Source organism: Nuphar pumila, chromosome 14, assembly GCF_984573655.1.
Source record: "Nuphar pumila chromosome 14, dmNupPumi1.hap1.1, whole genome shotgun sequence".
NCBI lineage: Eukaryota > Viridiplantae > Streptophyta > Magnoliopsida > Nymphaeales > Nymphaeaceae > Nuphar > Nuphar pumila.
Genome location: NC_143262.1, coordinates 27,461,747 through 27,484,744, shown reverse-complemented (window position 1 = coordinate 27,484,744; position 22,998 = coordinate 27,461,747). Strand labels below are relative to the sequence as shown.

At 36.9% G+C, this 22,998-nt stretch overlaps 1 protein-coding gene across 2 annotated transcripts; it reads left to right on the top strand.

The window, feature by feature from the left end:
- The first annotated feature begins 5,407 nt into the window (after nt 1-5,407).
- On the top strand, nt 5,408-17,365 carry LOC149816682 (shikimate kinase 3, chloroplastic-like). 2 transcript variants are annotated; one of them, XM_089986560.1, is made up of 10 exons: nt 5,408-6,161; nt 6,870-6,931; nt 7,092-7,146; nt 7,290-7,362; nt 7,486-7,573; nt 16,014-16,096; nt 16,182-16,311; nt 16,450-16,528; nt 16,767-16,831; nt 16,962-17,365. In XM_089986560.1, the coding sequence occupies exons 1-10, from the start codon at nt 5,939-5,941 to the stop codon at nt 17,019-17,021; spliced, it is 918 nt and encodes a 305-aa protein (XP_089842686.1). In that variant the 5' UTR covers nt 5,408-5,938; the 3' UTR covers nt 17,022-17,365. The 2 variants fall into 2 exon arrangements, with proteins under 2 accessions (XP_089842686.1, XP_089842685.1); XM_089986559.1 differs by lacking the exon at nt 16,962-17,365 and having other exon boundaries at nt 16,767-16,955.
- Nucleotides 17,366-22,998: the final 5,633 nt, after the last annotated feature.

Genomic DNA, 22,998 nt, shown 5'->3' with positions numbered 1-22,998 from the left:
CGTCTCTCCACATCCTTTAGCTTTTGGCTCTCATAGACAATTGGATGGCCCTCTTGGAAGAGTACTAGGGCGCCAAAGGGCGCTTTAGAATGATGAATAATGCCTGCCTCTAGCATTTTGTTCAGCTGCCTATGCAACTCCTTTAATTCAGTCGGTCCCATGCGATAAGGGACCATAGTAGGGGGCTTTGCTCTAGGGGTTAACTCTAACTTATTGTCGACCTCGCATATCGGTGACAAACGCTTTGATAGTTTCGAGAGCATCACTCCCTGAAACTCAACGAATAGTGGGGCAAAGGTCGGCGACACTGCTGCTTTCACCTTCCCTTTTTCGGTGCGTACGACAACTAGGAATGTCTCATCTCCACGCTTGACACCCTTCTTCAATTGCATAGCATATAACATTGAAGACTTACCTCCAAGAGTAAGACACTGCACCGTGTGTGAAAATTTTGGCCCCATGATTGTCAACAAGTTGAACTGCGATAGCAACATCACATTCTGGTTGTGAAGAAACTCTATGCCGAAAATCATTCTAAAGTCATCCAGAAACACCACTGAGAAGTTGACTTTGCTGGCCCAACTCCCAATTTGGATAGCCACATACCTTGTTTCACCAAGGATTGGCTTGGCCTCAGAGTTCACCATTTTGATGGTCCTTTGCTTTGGTTCAGGCTTCAAGCCCAACCGCTCTGCCTCTTCCTACGAGATGAAGTTATGTGTAGCCCTAGAGTCTACCATTGTCGTAGTAGACTTTTCATTCACAATGACTTCCAAATACATGATCTCTTTACTAACTGGCATGCTCTCGATTGTGCAACTTTTAACTGCGTTGATCATCTGCATGGCTTACATCCTTAGTTGCACGACCTCAGCATCACTACTATCTGCCTACACTGCATTGACCTACCCATCATCCTTCATGAGGCACTTTGGACATTGCCTGGCAATATGCCTCTCGCCACGGAACCAATAAGTCACAATCGACCCTTTGTTGTCGTTATTGTTATGCTTTCTATAATTTTGCTTCTTGTCAAAATGGTTTTGGGTCGAAGACTTACCTTTATTATCACGTTAATCCTCCTTCTTACTTCCGTGGTCCGGCTTCCTCCTAGCCTTAGTCGACAGAGTGAAGGACTTGCATTATGTATCCACTAGTTGCTCGACTATCACATACACATCTTTCAAAATCTGGGGATTGCTCCCTTCCACTTCGGATTGTTCCCAAGGTTGTAGTCCCATAATAAACCAATTGAGTTTGTCTTCATATGTCATATTAGGTATGTCTAGTATGAGCTTCTAAAACATCCTGATATAGTCTTGCAAGGCTCCAGTGTGCTTGAGTTCTGCCATTATCTGATAAGCTTGGCGTTGTGTATTCCTTGGCATAAAGTTGTTTCGTATCTCACTTTTGAAGGCTTCAAAGGTATGAATCATGCAGTGACCCCTTTCCATATGGCTACACTTTCGTCTCCACCAAGCTATAACATCTCCATCGAGTAGAGTTGTTGCCTCCTTCACCTTGAGGTCTTTGGCCAATACATTCTGAATGTCCAAGTAGTCTTCCACCTGGAACAGAAAGTTTTCTATGACCTTGCTATCTCTAGAACCATTGAATTTAATTGGCCTCAGCACATCTATCTTTGATGGTCTATCACCATTTTCGCCATTGAGAGTAACTATCCGCTGCAAAGTACCGTTCTTCAACTGAAGCTCCTCAATTTCAGTCTACAGGGTGGTCACTATCGTAGTCAGTAAAGTAACCTGTCCCATCAACATGTTTACTTGATCTCGCAGGCTCATCACCTCATCGTCTAATCCTCTGAATGACTCAACTGCGCGTGAAATTGCTTCTTCGTGCGAAGTCACATCAGTCACCAATCTGTTGGTGGTGGCGACCTTCTACTCAAGGTTTCGAGGTGAACTCATCTCCTCGACCTTGACAACTGCCTTTCCTTTGATGCTCCACAAGTTGTAATGGTGTGACACGATGTCTTGCTCACAAATCGCAGCTTGTCAGCATGTTTCTCAACGCCGACTCCTGAGTTCCTTCCTCAGGTTGAGAATGGGCTCTGATACCACTTGTCATGGGCCTACTTCTTCAATAGGTCAGTGCAGCATGACGGTCCTTCCTTATCATCGTAAGCCTTCCGGTCGCTTGCTTCCAGTAGCAAAAACTTTGATAACTGAAAGTGCAAGAAAGAGAGAGAATAGAGAGGGAGAGAAATTGCAATCACTTGAAAGCAATCTTAATGAGGGTGAACAAAAGAAAACTCTTCGCATTTGCATTCATTCACATTTTTGCCCAAAGGCTCGTTACAGTTTAGATTTACGAGTTGGCCCTTTAGGGTATTTTTTAACCTGAACCAAAGCACATGAGTGGCTCGGAGAAAGTTACAAGTGACTCGACACTTTACATTAAGACTCAACCAAAGTAAAACATACTCTAGACACAACAATACAAAACATGTCACGGGTAAACATACTCTACACCATCAATGTTTTTCTTAAATCTTAACACTTGAAGTACCATGCTTAACCTACCTTGTGTCAAGAGGTTGGACCTTCAATGGGCCAGCTACTTCTCAACTCTAATCCAATTATGAGGTGTTGGTACAGGTCCAAGGTTCAACTGAACCTACGACAAGAAAACCATTTATAAGGATAACATAAAACAAACAAAATAATATTTTTTATGGTTTTAAATTAAGAAAATAATGATGTTAATTGGAACACGGTCTGACCCAGTCTGATAGAAATTTCATAACGCATACCATGTTTGATATGCGAATCGGACCCTATGATTCTGAGCAAGAGGTTAGTAGAACATATTTTTTTGTTACCAAACCCTGATCTTACCGGTTGTTCCACTCATCTTGGATGGGATGGAAGAAAGGCTCGAATAAATAAAGATGATAGAAAAAGTTATTCAATTGGCAAAATATTTCATACCATATTATAGGATGGGATGGAAGAAAGACTCGAATAAATAAAGAAAAAGTAGATTTCGTTGGGCATGTTTGGAAGTGAGAAAATGATAGAAAAAATGCAAGAAAGAAAAAATAACAATTTTTTCAACCATTCCAAACGAGAAATTTTTTTGAAAAGTTTTTCTAAAAAGTATGATTTTTTATATGAAAAATTCCTCCACCTCTACTCTTATTAAATCTTATGGTGCAAGTAGTTCTGATCAAATCTGACCCTATAAATGGATTCAGCATGATCGATTTGGATTGTATTTTTCAAACAAAAAAAATATGATTTTTTAAGTCACAAAATTTTGTGTTTTGTCAACCGTCAATTTTTTAATCATCAAAAATTCCTGCACATGTCAGATTTTGGCAATTTACATGTTGATTTTCACATTTGTCGAGTCCAATTTGATCAAAACAACTTCCATCAATGAAATCCCAAGAAGGGTTACGAAGATAGGGATGGCATAGCTGATGAGTAAAACCAAATTTTTATCTTACTGGAAACAATACTATTTCAGATTCGTTCACATTGAGATGAGGCACAGTTAACTCTTTTCTAGCTATTATTGTTTTTTTTTTATATAGGCAAGCTGGTGTTAGGCATACCCTTACAGTTGTACAACCATACCATTGGGATTTGAACTTGCAATGGTCCCGACACAGGGTGAGGTGCACTAACTGCTCCTACCAGACAAGCACCCCAATTGGTTCTAACTAGATTTGTTGTGGCTAGAGAGGCTGAAGTCTCCCAAGGGAACGGCAGTATGCCTAGATGGTTAAGAGATTCAGGATGGCCTATGAGTATTGGTAAGCATCACCTGCTTTGATCGGCGCCTGCTTTGATCGGCTTTGCTTTGCTCTTTTTTTGTGGGAAGAGTGTTCCCAAAGGTGCCCAAGAATTTTCATCTTCAGCCATCCCATTATATGGAGGCAATTTCCTACTTCTGTCTACTACAAGTAACAACAAATGTTTTTTATTTTCTTCAGACTTTTATAACCACCAACTTTGAATTCCACAACCACCTTCAAATAAAGAACAATGTTGGTAGCCGGACCCTTGGTCAAAAGACTCAAAACTTTAGTTACTTGTACCTCTCTCTCTCTCTCTCTCTCTCTCTCTCTCACTCATGTTCCTGCATTGAATCAGTGTTTCTTGTCGACGCTTATTTTCCCTGTTATTCCAGTTGTTTGAAGGAGCATGGATATTTCTTCTACTTCCAAGCCTTGTCGTAAAGGCTAATGCATCATCCCATGTGCTCCAACAGATTGGAAAACTACAGAGAAAAATCATAGAAACAACTCATTGTGCGTATGTACTTTTGAAGCTTACTTATATATCTCCTTCCTTTTCTTTTTTTCTCCCTAACAAGTGGGACGCCTTTAAAATTATTGCACAGCTATCAAATATAATTACGATTATTGAGACATTAGCATTGATACAATAAAATAATGAGCAAGTATTAATAATGTGCATTCCAATTTTGTTTAAAATAAAGAAGAAAAAAGCTGAGGCCTATCCATTGGACTTGAACGACAAATAAGTTGGTAATTGATAATGTATATCATAAAAAGAAAACAGACTTTAGAATGATGCCATCTGGTTTCTCAAATGAGGTTCAGAGAAAAGGTCAGGATAATGACACCTTTTGCTTAAATTCCGATCCAGCTGATAATTCACACGCACATCATTAAGTAAAATTGCAGTATGTGTGCTCGCGTGCAGGTGATTGGTGTTTTGTGTAGAAATCATGCAAACCCACACAAACATAGACAGATTTTTTTAGGACACTTTGTGCTTAAATTCCGATCCAGTTGTTTGAAGGAGCTGTCGCCTGTGGTGGAAAGTTTGCAGGTCCCAGTGATACAATAATAAGTGGTGGTTGTCTGCCTAACCCCAGCTTACCTTTCAAAAAAATAAGATACCCAACAAACACATGGATATTCATCAAATTCAGATATTTTTCGGATTCAGTAGCAAAAAATCAAAACCACATCCTCATCCTATTGGTTGTCACTTATCAGATGCAACTAAACGGAATTGAATTTGGTTGAATTTCCCCTGACTCATGATTGATCCAAGCTAGCCCAAGGTTCTTGGGAGCAGTAAACTAAGATTGGATTTGGTCCTAACCTTCAACTTTTTAGTTAAGATATGACCATCCTAAGGATTCAAACCTGCATGTTGTTGCTGACCGCTCACTTACGCACCTAGCAGGAACCTTCACCAATGGAAAACTGCAGGTTGTTTGTCAATTTTACTGTAATGTCAAGTCAAATTAAGCGTCTACAAGACAAGGGCTTACAAGTAATTCTTGAAAAAACATAAGGGAAAAAAATTGAGTATCTACGTGGAAACAGGGGAGTTTGTGGATAAGTCCTGCAACCGGTCCAGCGTGCCAACTACAAAAACCCTAGCCTACTTCTTCTACCAACGTACCTACCCACTCGTATCCATCTTCTGTCATGCTTCTTTCAGAAAAACTCAATTCTTTCATTTGCTATTTATGACTCCGGAGGCCAAACCTGTCATAACAGCTCATCTTTATATCTCAGGAAAGCAGCATTGCTGCACCACACAATAGTCTATTCTCCCGTTTCTTGGGCTTTAAATTCAGCCCCTTTTATCACCAAGGATTCATTTTTATTTCGTTGGTTCGTTGGTTCGTTTCTTCTCGTTGGTATTGAAGTTTCATCTTCTTGGGTGCTCTGTTTTTGTTTCCATTTTATTTTTTGGTCCGAGTTGGGTGGTCAGATTTTTTATGAAATCTGGAACAATTTTCGAGTTGGTGTCTTCGAAATTTTGGGTGTGAGAGTTGGGTGGTCGTATTTTAGAGGAATTGTGGAGAAATCCTCAAGTGGTATCGTCGAATTTTAGGTTTCTGAGTTGGGTTTGAGTTTGAGGGAGGGGTTTTCGAGTTTTTGGGTTGTTACTCATTGATCTTCTGATCAAGAGAGGTCGGTTCGATGGAGAATTGTGGTGCATTGAGCCTGCAGGCTCGCTGGTGGCTCGGTTTGGAGAAGGGGAGTACCAAGGCCCCTGACCCGCTCTTCTTCTCAGAGAGTTGGCCGGAAAGGAAGAGCGTCCGGACCTCCAAATCGCAGGATCTGCGGTTGAAAATGGCGCCGTGCAAATCGAGGGCTGCCACACCCATCATCAAGTATTCTTGTTCCTCTAAAGATTCGGCAGGTATCCAACTCTTTCCTGAGGTACATACCGCTTTTTGTTATATTGATAATTTGATCTCATTATAGAGAAAGTGGGATTTTCTTTATGTTAGTTGGCCGTTGTTTTGAATATTTGAGAACTTCGATAACTGATCGCTTTTTGGCGAAAAGAGTTCATGGTGTGTTTATTTTTTTTCTTACTTTTAGTTTTGGTGGTTGGTACATAATGTTTATGTGCTCATTTGTCATGTTTATTTGAATTTCTGTGCTGTTTTATTATTATTCTTATTATCACTATAACTATAAATTACAAGATGATCCTTTCAAAAAATAAATTATAATGATGATGATGATGATGATGATGGTAGCTATTTTTATAATTATAACAAAAACAAGAACAACAAACAACAACGACAATATATGTGAGAAAGAACAAGATGCATTTTATTGTATTCCATGGATCTAGTAGTTTCAGAAACGTGCATCTGGTGGTACTCATTTTTTACGTCGAATGGTACTGATTCACATCTCCACTTTTTCTTCAAATGGATTGTTATCTGAGTTATTAGACCTGCTATAGGAAGAGTAGAAATTCTACTCTAAATCATTTTCTTGTAACTCACTATGGAAAGAGTAGGAACCTTATCCTAATTACAGCCTGCCTCACTTTTCAATTTGCTTCTGTTGTGGTTTTCTCGGTTATTGACGTTCTTGTTTTACTTCATGGCAGTGCCTTATGAACTGAAAGCAAAAAAGTTGCGATCATCTGATGAGGAGGCCTTGATTTTGAGGGTAAATAATATGTAGTCCTTGGCACCATTCCCTGGGCATTTTAGAAATTTTATTTGTTGCTGACGATTAAATATTTTTCTTTTACTCTATGCATAACATGATCACACGTTTTTCCAGCTTGACCAAATCATGAACTTTTCCATTACAAATACTTTTGCAGGAGAAGGCTCGAGAGATTACCCCGTACCTGAATGGGGCCTGCATATTTCTAGTAGGTAAATGTTCTTCTCTGCATCTACCTAATGGTTTGTATATGTATGAGGGTGTTGAGATCTAGTGAACATGGTAACGGATGGTGGGTCTATGTCATTCACATAATATTTCCAATACTGAAAAATGTTTTTAATGTTTTATGCAGGAATGATGGGATCTGGTAAAACTACTGTAGGGAAAATTTTGTCTGAAGCACTAGGTTATTACTTTTTTGACAGGTATTACTGGAATGCCCATGGGAATAACTCTAGCAACTTTATCTTTGTTACATCTTAATATAAGCTTCTGTTCTTCATGTATTATCTATTAAATAGGTGGATTGTTCTTTGATCTGTCTGCAGTGACAAATTGGTGGAGCAGGCTGTTGGTTGCACTTCTGTGGCTCAGATATTTAAAGAGTATAGTGAAGATTTTTTCAGAGAGAATGAGGTTCTTTGACCCCACATTATTTTTCTTTGTTTTCTGTTGACTTATAGTCTTACTTTTTATGATCTTCCAAATTTAGGGCTCTATCTTGAAGGTTGAAACTTTATTTTCCCATTATGTTGATCCTGCTGACTTGTCTCCTCCAAGTTTTGTTAGGATTCTTATAAGCGTGTACTATTATTACATTCTTGGATTTGCGTTCCTTTTTTTTTCTCTTTAAAGTTCTCCAAGAGTGGTAGGAAATCACTTGATTTGTGAATCGTCTCTCCAACGTAAGGAGCGTGATGCCGCTCAGTGAGAGAATTTTTGGGAGGACCGGTCTTTCATGTTACATTTTCTGACCACTTTTGCTTTACCTTTCTGATTATAGAAGTTCTAAAATTATATGTGTAGAGATTTGACAATTGTGTAATTAGTGAGGACATAAAATGATAAGATTATCAGATGCCTGTGGGAAGCATGGTTGAATAAATACTAGAATGCATGAAAGAAGTAACTATGTTTTATCAGTTCAACCTACTGCAATAAGACATGCATGGTGGACTAATTTCTTTTTAATAGTTTTTCTACAATAACAATAATCATGATATGTGGGGATGCAGTCTTAATTCCAAGAATCTTTCATCCCATATAGTTGAATTTGTCTGTGCTTTATCTGCAGATTGATGGCCTTTGAACATCTATATAATAGCTGTGCTAACTCTGATAAATTGAAACATATCTCTGGGTCATAATACCTTGGATCCAAATTTTATTCCATGCTCTAGAAACCTGTTTTGTGTTGAAACATGACAATGGTTGGATCTGGATCGTGATGTGCAGTTATTTGTTATTCTTTTATTAGTTGTTTTTGTTCCTATTATGCCCTTAATATTTAGTTTGTTGTATTTTACTCATGAGAGCAGATTTGTAAATCATCATATAATATGTTATAAAGGCTATAGAGGAACACACAATTTCCATCTTTGGGACGTGTGAAGTTGCAGCCCTAATTCTCTCTTGTCGTCCTCCTTCATTGCATGAGTTCTCTGATTGAAATCATATTGGTACCAAAAATTAACATGATATTAGAGTGGATTGATTGAAGATTGCCTCATTCTGGTAAGCTCAAAGATCTTGATTCATCCCTTTTTGTCTTCTTTGTTCCTTCTTGATCTCTTTCTTCAGATATCCTTCTTCTCATATGTCATAAGTTTTCATCTTCTTCTTTCTTGTCTTGTTGGGTTATTTTAAAGAAGACTTTCTTCTCTTTGTCTTCTTTCTTGGGCTGCAAGTTATTTATCAAGCTTTCTCTAGGCTATATTTCTTCTCTATTTCTTTCATTTGCTTTATTCTCCTTTTATTCAATCTGATCTTCTTCTTGGGTGACATATTTTCCAAACTACCTTTCTTGTTTTTCATTTCTTGGCGCGATACACATAGAGAAGAGATAAAAGGTGATTAAAAGGCATATTTTTCATAAGGGTCATTCCCTAGGCTTTGTCTGCTTATGTTGTTGTTGTATCTGATCTTTGAAAAAAAAATGCAGATTCAGGTTATTTTTTAGTTTGACAGTTACTTTTGATTTTTTCTGTGTGTTATCGTGCCATGTAGCTTATTTCATTGATTATCAGTTTCTTCCCGTGAATTTGTTTCTTATCGTGATTCACATATTCTTTACTTTTCGTTTCTCGAATGGACCCAAACAATTATGCTTTTGTCTTTCGCTTTCCCCCCTCAACTGATTTCTGAAAATTTGAATCAATCTGTTTTTCTCACTTGGAAAAGGAAAATCACACCCTTTATCAAGAGTCAGGATCTTATTGGACACTTGGACGAGTCAATCCAGATCTTGGTAGAGTATTTTGTGCATGAAAATAAAGATGATAAAGAGGTTGATACTTCTATCACACATACCAGGAATCCAAAATATATATCCTGGATGAAAAATGATTAAGCCTTGGTAGCCTACATTACTTCCACTCTCTCCCAGGAAGTGCTTGTAGGTATTCCAGATGACTGCACAACTTTAGATCTGTGGAACAAACTGGTTCAAACTTACCCGCAGATTTCATAAACCAAAATCATGTATCTGAAGAAAGAGTTTCAGAATATGAAAAAAGGTTCGATGAGCATTTTAGATTATCTAAATATGATGAAGTCCATTACAGATCAGTTAGCAATGGTGGGATGTGCAATTGATGATAGAGAGAAGGTTCAGCAAGTGCTCAGTGGCGTTGGTTCTGAATATCATGTCATATCTACAACCTTAGAATATCTTCCCAAGCTGCCTACCTTTGATGAGTTGAGAGCCAAGTTACTACATTATGAGATGTCTATAGGTGGAAATAGAGAGTCATCTCATGACACTCAAGAGGTGCTAGTCACTAATACATACCATGGAAGAGAAGGAGGGTTGTTTCGAGATGGTAGAGGACATGGCAGAATGAACGGCCAGGGAGGTAGATGTATTTTACCTACTCCAAATATCCCTCTGAATACTCAAGGTCAGAGGCGTATTCCCACTTGATTCATTTGTAAGAAGCCTAGCCACATTAAGGCTAATTGTTGGTACAAAGATGAGCCCAATTTCAATATGGAAGCTGCACATAATAAGAATCAGACTTAGAAGAAAATTCAATATGTTGGATCTAGCTCTGAGGGTTCAGATGACAAAGAGGCTCTTGTTGCTGCTTTGGCTGGCTTGAACTTTAAGAGGAATGAAAAAGGTGTCTGGTATATTGACTATGGGGCATCTAGCCATACTACAAATGGCGTTGGTAAGTTATCTAAATTGGTTCCTTATCTTGATAGAAATAAAGTTATTACTGGAGATGGTACCCACCACAATATATCTCATATTGGAAACACTCATATTTCCTTGTCTAATTCTAATTCATTTTCTATGTCTAGCATGCTGTGTGTTCCCAATATCAAAAAAGAATTTGATTTCTGTATCTAAACTTGTTGATGATACAAATTCCTTTGTTGTTTTCACTCCCTCTTTAGTGTATATGAAGAATCTTCTCACGAAGAAGACGTAGATTGAAGGGGAGAGAAGAGGAAACATGTACGTCATTAAGGAGGAACCTTTGTCATGTTGCTGGTCGTGATACTACTTTGAAGTCGATTCTTGATGTCTCCATTTCTAATGAGTCTGAGTCCTATAAATTTGATGTTTGACATTATTGTCTTACTCATTATAGCAAAGGATTTATTAATAGACTTATGTTTGATGGTCTTATTCATAAAATTGGTCGTGTTTGGTCTGATGGTAGTGGTGGTCTATTTCCTAGTTGTTGTGTTTGTAAGAGTCATGTGCTACCTTTTGTTTCTTGGAATAATAGAGCTTCGAAGCCTTTTAAACTTGTTCTTAAAGATGTTTAGGAGCTAACTCTGGTGATTCTGTCTGGTAGCAAGTATTATGTCATATTTATAGATTACTTCACTTGCTATGCTTTGATCTATTTCATGAAAAACAAATTTAAGGTGTTTTCTTTGTCTTGTAGATTTCATACACATGTCAAAGTCCAAAATCCAGTTCTCTATTCAACTCCTTAACTTCTAATGTGATGGTGGCAGTGAATACATGCCAAAAGAATTTACTGAATTTCTTCAAGAAAATGGGATCAATATTAGAAATTCTTGCCCACGGACACCTCAACAAAATGGTCTAGCTGAAAGGAAGCATAGACACATTGTTGAGAGTGATTTGTCGATAATGCATGCTAAGGATGTTTCTTTGAGTTTATGGATGGAAGCTTTCCATACAACTGTTCTTATCATAAAATAGCTGCCCATGAGGATTCTTAATTATAAATCACCATATTTTATTTTGTATGGGAAACAACCAGATTATGATATGTTGAAAGCTTATGGGTACTCTTGTTATGTTCATGTCAATAAAGACCTCAAAAGTAAGTTTGGCGATAAAGCTATTGTTTGCAAGTTTGTTGGGTATGTTGATGACTATGCAGATTATAGATGTTATGACTCATCAAAACGATGCATTCGTACTTCAAGGAACATTGTTTTTTATAGAGTCCTTTCATAATGTGCCTATGAAGTCGATACAAAAGGAGAGAAAAAAATCCTAAAATTTATGAACCATGGTTAAATGCTTGTCTAATTTCAGGAATCCAACAACATCAGGATCATAATACTGTAGATGATCAACAAAATGACAGCAATGGTGTGGCCCTTCCAAAGTTCAGTCTCAGGGAGGCTCTAGATTTATAGGCAAGTATATGTTAGACGCAACAAAGAAGCTATGCAAGGACAAGGAAATGCAGAGCAACAAGAAATTGAAAGCGAACCTGTAGATGAACGAGTTGTGAGACGATCCACACGAGTTCATCACCCTATTGATTGATGGGTGAGTTATGAAAATTTTAGTTTGGAACATCAAATATTTATGGTAGAGATAGAGAAGCATGAAGAATCAAGAAGTTTTATGGAAGCCCATAAGAATATGAGATGGATAGAAGCCATAAATGAAGAACTGAGAGCTTTGAATGAGTATCAAATGTGGGAAATAGTTAAAGGACCAAGAGACAAAAATATTGTTGTGTCGAAGTGGGGGTACAAAATTAAATATAAACCAGATGGGAGTATAGAAGGGTACAAAATGAGGCTGGTGACAAAAGGATTCGCTCAAGAATATAGTCTGGATTATGAAGAAACTTTTAGTCTTATTGTTGAAATGGGAGCTATTAGAATTATTATGTCCTTGGCATTGGATCGTGGTTGGTGGTTGAAGCAACTCGACGTAAAGAATGCATTCCTTCACGTGGGTCTCAAAGAAGAAGTGTATATGGAGCAGTCTGAAGGTTTTAGTAAAAGGATCTTGGAAAATATGTTTGTAAGTTGAAGCGGGCTATATACGAGCTGAAGCGAAAGCTTCTCTGATGAAATCACGAGGCTTGACTTTGAGAGCTCAGCATTGGATCAATCATTGTTCACATATAAACGTAAGGATCAGATTACTCTATTACTCATATATGTGGACCATATCATTATTACCGACAATTGTGAGTCTTATATTAAAGAAATCAAAGCTCTCTTGAACAAAAGATTTCAAACGAAGGATCTCGGAAGGCTCATATTTCGTAGGAGTAGAGGTTGATAGAAGGGCAGATAAGTTAGTTTTGACTCGACATAAATACACCTTGGACTTGTTGAACAAAACCAGGGTGAAAGAGTGCAAGCCGGCAGCTACTCTAAGTCCAATTCATAAGAGATTGAGTGTAAATGATGGAGACCTATATGATGATCCAACTAGATACAGAAGTATAGTGGTCATAAGGCATGACATTAATTATGTCATGAATCAAGTTTCGCAATATATGCATTAGCCTAAAATAGGTCACATGGAGGTTACAATAATCTTGCGGTATCTAAAAGAACCGTTGGAGATGGATTAGTGTACAAGAAAAGAGCGCAAAATGAGGATATGTTGATGGTTATGGCCTTATCTAATGTTGACTGGGTAGGAGACTCGGACGAAATAAGATCAACATCTGGATATTGTATGTTTGTAGGGAGAAATTTAGTATCATGGAATAGTAGAAAACAAAAGACAATAGCACAATCTAGCACAAAGGTTGAGTATCAATCTATGGCTTCTGCTAGATCAGAAGTGACATGGATTAGACATTTTTTGGCTGAGTTGGGTAAAAGAATTTCAACATCGGGCAAAAATTGAGGATCATGAAATAGAAGCAAGATATGTTGGGACAAAAAATCAAATTGTTAATCTTTTCACAAAGGAGCTCACCAAACAAAGATTATTGTTTTTAAAGGGCAAGTTGTCCATGGTGGTGACCATGTGCAACTTGAGGGAGGTTGTTGAGACGTGACAATAGTTGGATCTAGATCCAAATCCATATCTGTGATATGTGCAGTTATTTGTTATTCTTTTATTATTTGTTTTTGTCTTAGTGTCAAAGGCGGCGCCTAGGCGATTTAGGCTCAGCCCCACTGCCTGGGCGACCAGGTCTGGGTGGTGGGGCCCTATATTTCTGCCTAGGTCACCTAGGCGCCGCCTAAGCTAGCCTAGGCTTTTTTTTAAGACACATCATTTGTTTTCTTCTTCGAGGTGGAGAAGAAGAAAAAGAAAAAGGAAAAAGAGAAGGACAATATACATGTTTCTTATTATGTTTTTTATGTTTTTTTTTGTTTTTATATTTTGGGTACCGCCTGGACCTTTTTAGGGGCTCACCGCCTAGCGCCTATGACAACTAAGGTTCTTGTTCCTATTATGCCCTTAATATTTCTTTTGTTGTATTTTACTCATGAGGGCAGATTTGTAAATCATGTAATATGTTATAAAGGCTATAGAGGAACACACAATTCCCAGCTTTGGGACGGGTGAAGTTGCAGCCCTAATTCTCTCTTGTTCTCCTTCATTGCACGAGTTTTCTGATTGAAATCATATTGGTACCAAAAGTTAACATTTTGATCATGTTTTTCTGTTTCTAATAACAAGCCATTTTCTAATACTCCATCTGAATTTTCATTATGAAACATATTCTGATGCTCAACTCATGATGATGAGCATCTAATAAAGTAACTAAACTGAGAGCATATCACCAGAATATCTTCTCACAGCATTTTCCACACTTCTAAAAGAGTCTCTTCACTATAGGCATGGTAGACAATAGATGACAAAAAGAAGCCATTGATACACAAGCTATGTCACATGGGTGCATTCTACAATAGAGGTGTAAAGGGGATGATGCAGAAATTTCTAAAATTATGTGTATGGGGTAAACTGTCAGTCATGAAATAAAAGTTGATTACATGTCAAAGATAAATATTTTAAGGACTAGTAATCAACAATCACATAACACTAGATAATTTGGATCCTACATGTCGATCACAAGTTGTCTGGACCATAAAATGGATAAAATTGACAGTTTTTGTTTAAAATTCATTTGGCCTCATGGCCTGTAATCAACTACCAGTAGCAGTGTCATAGCATCGACGTGGGTATGGAAGCCTAGTAGAAGTCCACATGTTATATAGTACACAAATCATTTGTCTGATGTCACAAGATCCTATTAAAGACTTTAAGTGGACAATGTTCAAGGCCTCTATGCAAACAATTCCTAGTGATGGATAACACTAGATGAGGAGGCCCAGTTGGAGGGAGATAATACATATTTGGTTCTAGAAACAAAAAGTATAGTTAAGGAGAAGAAACTAATTAGTGAAACTAACCAATTTGGTAGACCTAAAGATTTGCATGTAAAATTGTTCAAGAAAAATCCAGGAGGTATATAAAGTTATAAACTAACTGGTACATATTATAAAAAATTGATAAACTGAACCAATCCTGGGTACCTGTAAGAGTGGGATGAAGTAGCTAAGCCTTTTTGGGGAGTATATTAACCTCATGAGAGCTGCAATCCACTCCAACAATCTTATGAGCGTACTCTATGATAGGGGAACACCATCACAGCATCACCTAGGCTGGGTTCATTATTAAAAGGACAAAGGAAAAGAAAAATACTGAGTCCTGACACTAAGAAGATCATTAGCTGGTCAGTGAAACTAAAAGTAAATAATAGAAACCTGTGTTATTGTTCTTTTGTTGATGAAGTCTAATTCATATGGATTTAGCAATGTCTTAATATAGGTTTTCTGTTGTAAATTGTGAATATAGCAGGGGATCCCCTAGGCTAGTTATCCGTTATGGAAGGACAAACAAGGAAAAAACTACTGCAAACTAAACCGGTATAAGGTAATTTCTAAAGGTTAAATGAGTAAAACCATAGAAACTACTCAATATTTTGAGGACAAAATGCAAGTCCATATTACTTAAGCAAGGCTGTAGGAAAGCTTTCTGAAGACTTCAACTGCTCTTAAATGACCTCTTGACCATTGGCTGCCTTATTAAAGCCTTGTCTTCTCGTATTGGGCTCATTGCTAGAATAGAGACAACTGGGTGAGTGGTTTTCATGATAGAAAACCAAATAAACTGGGTCAGTGACTTCGATGCAAAAGCATGGTGGGGGTAGGGTACTGGAGGCAAGGTGACGAGATGAATCCATTTGTGGAATGAGCACGAGTAAAACGATCATTTCAACAAAGTTGTCATGGTGTTCTACGAGCAAGCAGCTAGAAAAGATGCCCTTATGTTTATCAATTATATTTTGTGTTGTTCTTTTTTTGGCGTACAATCAGCTGAATTTACTGGTGATTTAGCCTCACCAAGGAGTTGATAGGCATCTCCTTTCACTTTGAATTTGACGCTCTCAAAGAAGTTTGATATTGTGGTGATCACATTTGATGTGGCAATGATGGCCTTTTTCCCCAGAAATACTCTACGACTATGGGATCTTAAATTTTGATTGTGCTAATTGGATGTTTTGCTTAAACTATCCTATTTGCAGAAAATTTGTTATTTATTGATGTTGGTACATGAATTTATAGTTCACTTTTATCAACTTTTATACTCCAGAGTAAGGTGTTAAAGGACTTGTCTATGATGCGGCGACTAGTGGTTGCAACTGGAGGTGGTGCTGTCATACGGCCAATAAATTGGTAACAATTCTAACACCCTCCATTTTCTGTGAGTTGTTTGATTGGATTTTCAAGGATAACACATTTTCTTGCATTGAATTGCCAGGAAATATATGAAACACGGTATCACTGTCTGGTTAGATGTGCCTTTGGAAGCTCTAGCCAAGCGAATTGCAGCAGTTGGGACGAATTCACGTCCTCTCCTGCATCATGAGTCCGGAGATGCATATACAAAGGTTGTCTTGCATTCTTTCTTATTTTCAACATGATTGTTTATGCGAGTTCATACTCGCTTGCAGAACCTTTTTAAACTGTTAACAATGTCAGCTTATAATGTTTGCTCTTTATGACCGTCATTTGCACTATCTTGGCAGGCTTTTCTACGGCTCTCAGCACTTTCTGAGGAGCGATCTGAAGCTTATGCAAATTCTGATGCAACTGTTTCTCTTCAGAGTATGTCCTTCCGAATCATTTGCACTTTATGTTTGGTTGCATTCAAATGTGATTTGGAATCTCATGCAATTGAGGGAATGAATCTCATTTGCACAGCTAAGCAAACATGTGTTTTGGAATCTCATGCAAATGAGAAATTGAATGTAATTTGAAATCACATTTGAAGTGACTCTCATGTGGTACAAAAGATTTTCTTTTACTTTGATATACTGAGAATAGTGCCATTTTCTGTTTGCAGGTATTGCTTGCAAGCAAGGTCATGGAGATGTATCATCTCTCACGCCGACAACTATTGCCATTGAGGTTATAGTGCTATTCACATCATTGATTTATTCCTCTACCTTGTTTCACATTTTCAGCTACATGAAACAATCTCATATTTATCTGCCCTTACTCTTTTAGAAGTGTTCTTAGATGATATTTCTTTTGCCAGGCACTAATAAAAATTGGTGACTTCATTTGTTGGAAGGAAGGCAATGAGCAAATTTTCTGAGTCCTTGAAGGCGCTAGAAAACCATTGTTTCTTATGAGGCTTCTTCCCCCTATTTGTTCATTCTTATTAGATATCATAAATTGATCACAGAAAGCCAGCTGTATCCAGCTTGTGTTCTGCCGCATGAGTTATACAGGGGTTTGAAAACTTATGAGATAATTCACCAATGGTCGAGCATGGTTCTTGGTTGTTTATTATGACGGCTTCTCATCAATGGGGTACTTGTGAACTCATAATCCTCTGTTAATGTCATGTAGCCTCTGTTTGTAACAACTTGAGATCGACCAAGCGGGTAGGGATAACTGAATTCTTGGATTCAATTGGGTGCTAGTAATTCAAGGGGATTCCCCTGGTTAATTTTCATTCATAAAAAAACTTGTTAATTACAACACAATGTGTCTAAGCCTTCAAAATTGACACATCCTTCTTGGTGTCCTGCAATCTGTCTACATTTGAAAAGTCCAAAACTGGACTAATTTAATAAGCTTCAGACCTGGAAGCAAAGGATCTTGATTCACAACTATTGCTGCAGCTGCTATAATGTTTCGGTTCCAGTCTCGTACTCCTACAACTTTAACCCTTTCCAAACAATGGCACTTCACAGCTTGAGTTTGAAGGCACTCGATTGAAGGCTGAATCCAGGATGCCGCAATAGGAAAACCCTCTTGTCAAGAAAACACTTTCTTTCTCCTCAACTTTCCAATCAAGACAAAAATTTCCTTACAAACACTCCATATTTCTTTTTTTCACTCCAGCAAGACTTGAAACTAAATCTTTATGAAACCTCTTGTTTCTGAAATACCAGATTTTCCAACTAAATAAGTAAAACACAATTCTCCAGTATCTCAGGAGCCAGCTTAGTAAAATTTCTGGCTAGCCATTTTTTTAACTCCCATATAAAGAAGAACAAGGCAATCGTCTAACCTGAAAATTTTCTCTAAGAAATTGTGAAACATTGGCTGCAAAGATACCTTGGATGGCCCACAAGGGCCCTGCTCATCTTGCTTGTCTTAAGGGTGGTCCCCTGTAGTGCCTTTAACTGGTGGGCTTCATAAGGGCTTGGGTATCGATGACCCCACCCGGGGTCTACTTCGCAGGGGATGGGCCCATTAAGTGACCCAGTTCTTGGTGAGGGTTCCTTGTAATAAAAAAATAACAGAAAGTGATTGTATTGTCCTTGTAAGATAGTGCGATTTCAAAAATGCCTCAATTTGCTGAAATCCTTCTCATTTTCAAAATATTTGATTCTCATTTTTTTAAGACTTTTACCCTTATTGAACCATATGATGATCACATGATAAGTACGCCATTCAAAGGTTGCAAGATCTCAATAAAATAGAGATTCATATGAATATTTCGCGGACCTGATGAAATTTGTATAAAGTATTTGCGAATATGCTTAACTTGAATCTCAACATAGGAGATTAACATTTGAAAAGAGTGGATCTTTTGAGATTCGCAAGCTCGATAAATACTTTTTAGAATTTAAAAGTCCGAGCTTGATAGGTTTGCTACATACATTTGCGACGGTCCCGACATTCATGCAGACGTCATGTGAATCTTTTTTAACAAAAAAATCGCTTAAAGTCAGGACGCACATCTACAAATGTATGTCAGACTTATGAACATGTGTTGTGAATGTCCCTAACTTCATATGTTTCCTAATTCGAGTTTTGCAGGTTTACGTCACACATTTGTGCACATCATGACTTTCACGGAGATATCATGTAAACCTTCTTTAACTAAAAACTCACATAATGTCAGGATGTATGTTCATAAATGTATGGAGTGAATATTTTATTAATATTATATACAAAAGTTGGATATTCGCAAAAGTCTCACATTTTCAAGCATGACATGTGACTCTTGTTAATGCAAAACAAATCTATTTAACATGTGAATGTCTTAAGGTTATTTTGTGAATGTCCTTACTTTCAAAGTTTATAGAAATATCAGGACATTCACACAATAACTTAACCTCTCAATTTGATGGTATTCGCATATTAAAGTGTGAGAACATCAAGACATCCGTATAGATAACCTTCAAATTCAATGTTATTCGTACATCAGAGTATGTACACATTAGAATATTCATACAATTATTTAACCTCTCAAATGATAATGTTCACACATCAGGATGTGCAGACATGCAAGCATCAGGACATCCACATAGTTAACTTCTTAAATTATGATGTTTGCATATCATAGTGTATGGACATCAGAACATTCACGAACATAAACATTTGGAAGGTTAAGTAATTGTGTGAATGTCCTGATGTTCATACACTCTGATATGCAAACATCATCAAATTGAGAGGTTAAGTAACTGTATGAATGTCTTGATATTCACAAGTAACTGCGTAAATGTCCTGATATTCACACTCTCATATGCGAACACCATTGAATTAAGAGGTTAAGTAACTGCGTGAATGTCTTGATGTCTGTACACTTTGGTATGTGAACATCATTTAATTGAGAGGTTAAATTACCGCATGAATGTTCTGATGTTCGCATATTTTGGTATGCAAATATCATTAAATTAAGAGATTAAGTTACTGTGCAAATATCCTTATGTTTTTGTAAACTCTAATATGTGAATATCATCAAATTGAGAGGTTAATTTACTGCGTAAATGTCTTGATATTTTTGTAAATATGCATTCAAATTCTGTCAATACATTCATATATTCAAACCTTGTCAATACATTCATTCATTCAAAACTCTGTCAATACATTCATTCATTCAAACTCCTCCAATATATTCATATATTCAAAGATTGTTAATACATTCATACATTCAAACCTTGCCAATACATTCATTCATTCAAAACTCTATCAATACATTCATTCATTCAAACACCGCCAATATATTCACATATTCAAACATTATTAATACATTCATACATTCAAATCTTGCCAATACATTTATTTATTCAAAATCATGCTAATACATTTATTCATTCAAACTCTGCCAATACATTCATGCACTAAAACCCCGTTAATACATTCATTCTTTCAAATTATGTCTATGCATTCATTTATTCAAATCTTGTCAATGCATTCATTCATTTAAATTATACCAATACATACGTGCATTCAAACCCTACCAATATATTCATAAAAATCTTATTATTTATATAACAACTCATGTTTTTATAAAAAAATATAAAGAATTACAACATTGTAAAAGGTATGTTATAAGTAACTGCTAATACATTCATACATATAGAAGATATATGAGTAATAAATTCAATTCTTAATAAAAATATTAAAATAGTTCATTAAAAAATTCTTGATAAATGCATAAAGCAGTTCATTCAATGGTAAGAACAAATACATACACACACAAACACACAGACATATACATATTTCACAATAAGAAGTATTCAAACATATTGTTATGCATTCTTTCATCTGTTGTGACCAATCTCACCACATATACTACACTTGTATGCCACAACATCCTTTGGTATTATTTTTTATCTCTTTACTTTAGGTAGCCTCGATTTACGTGTCACCTTTGGTGGATATAGTAAAACAAGAGTCAATGGAAGGTTGTGTGAGACATTACATGCCATTAAAAAAATATGAATATATGACATGCAACTATATATGAATCAATATTGAAGTATTTGTTGTAGTAATTTTCTGATTGCTTTCCTTCACACAGAATGCATGCAATTGCATATTTATATATAATCTTACTCACATGTCACTCATTACAATAATATTTCTCATTTTCAAGATCAACACTGCAATCATGGCATCGATCGTTAGCCTCGTATTAACATCAGTTAAAAAGTATGACAACCACACATAATTGTTGTGCCTTTTTTATAATACTTCGTCTTTTCTTTCACCTCATGCACAACAAAACTTGACATTTTCTACTTGATATTTTTTTTCTCAAATAGTGTCAATCAACATGATATGAAGCCTCTAAAAAAGAAGCACTAGAGGTCATGCCTATGATTTCTTGAACTCTTTATCTACAACTGAAAATATTTTACTAGAAGGATCAATATTATACACCAACCATAATATATTCATGTATTTTTCTTTTAAGAATGTACCATATACCATAAGAATTGGAGGACACTTTTTTAAAAAGCCATTGATTAGACGGAAAGATAAGAAAAATACTTAAACCGATCTTCCTTATTAGTCTCAATGACCCTTAGAATTCCTAGGTTTGTCTTCATCAAATGATCCAAATAGGCAAAAAGCATTGTGGATGACTCTTCATATGTACCACATGGCACTTTCTTCATGTGTTTTCGTCCATGCCATGTTTGTTTGTAACTGATATCCATACTTTCCTCACGAATGGTGTTATTGATAATTTCTCTTAGAGTGATCTTTGGGTTATCATGCCGATGTTTGAGAATAACACTTACAATCCATACAAAAGATACTTTTTTTACTAGAAGGTTGCTCAATGAACCACCATATATATATGTTTTTTTTATATATTTTCTTTCTTTCTGCATACCTTTGTACAATGGATCTTTCATGAGCAATCAACCATAGTTTGTAAATTCTTTCTCTTGCATACAACAACTCGAGTACATAATCAGGTTGGTTCGGTTCAGTTTTAAAATATGAAGAACCATTTGAGTCCATGTACATAATCAGGTCAGATCCATTCGGGTTTGAGTCTTCATTTATAATATCTAAGGCTCGATCCAATTTTACTACATGTTTATATTTTGGACTCGACCCAAACCCACACAGGTCCACCAATATTGGTTTGGGTCGGGTATAGTTGGTTTGGGACATCCAACCCAGTTACAACCCTAGTCATTATGTCTTTGTTGTTACGAGCATAAAGAGTGAGGCCCCAACATATCGTATTTGATTGAGGTGCAATGGGGATTGAATATAAGCAACGATCAGCTATATACTACATGACAATGACAATGTGTGAGAGAGATACTACATGCCAATGTCTGATCTTAGCACCCTGCTTATATTCAATCTCCATTGAATTCCAGTTGCAGGAATTGTGTAGTCTCTGCTTTTGTTATTATGGGCCCCTGCATGGAGAAATACAAATTGATCTTTAATTTTAGACTCCAATTAGTTAATCATATGAATGAACGAGTATGTGGTTTCTTGCTTCTAGGGATTTGTTCTTAATCACGTTGCTATAGTTTGTTTTTTCTTGGTTACATCATACACGACATTCATGCCTTTACCTCACGATCCGTACGATGAAGCTTGCCTTCATAAATGTGCTATCCCAATAAAGCCTCTTGGGCAACAACTGCAATTGCTGTGTGTAGAAGAAGAAAGATGCAAAAACTTTGGAAAAGGTGTGATGGGTTTTGAAGGTTGACAAGGATGAATGATTAAATGAAAGAATTGAGTAGGGGGTTTATATAGCAATTAGCTCATATTTCAAAACAAATTACTACATCTCAGCTTAGTTCAACCAAGTCTCCAAACACAGCATGGTTGAACTTGCATTTGTGAAGAAGGGGAGATTGGACGAGTGGACTGGAGGCAAGTGACACTAGTTTTACAAAAGGGAATGGACTTTCTTACAGATGAAAATTTCTCTGCCTCTTGAGTTGGAGAAACTTCTTATATAATTTTTTTTTGGCTTGTAGGTAGGGGTGTCAACAGGTCGGGTTTGGTTGGGATCCAATTAGAATAAAACTTGGATCAGATTTTTGGGTATGGTATCGGGTTTGAAGCCAGGTCTAATCGGGTTCACTATAAGAAAAATCATATCAGGGCCCTATAAGAACTACATGAACCAAATCCGGGTCATATCCGGTAAAACCATATTCTTTTATCATATTTATATTAAAACATTGTGGGTCTTAATCAAAACTCGGGTCAGGTCTGGGTCTGGTATAAAATTTCACAAACTATACTCGGGTCCATGAATTATTTGGACCTTCGAAAATTTTTTGTCCTTATCGAGCCACTCCGAGGTCGGCTTGAGAGAGAGAGAGAGAGAGAGAGAGAGA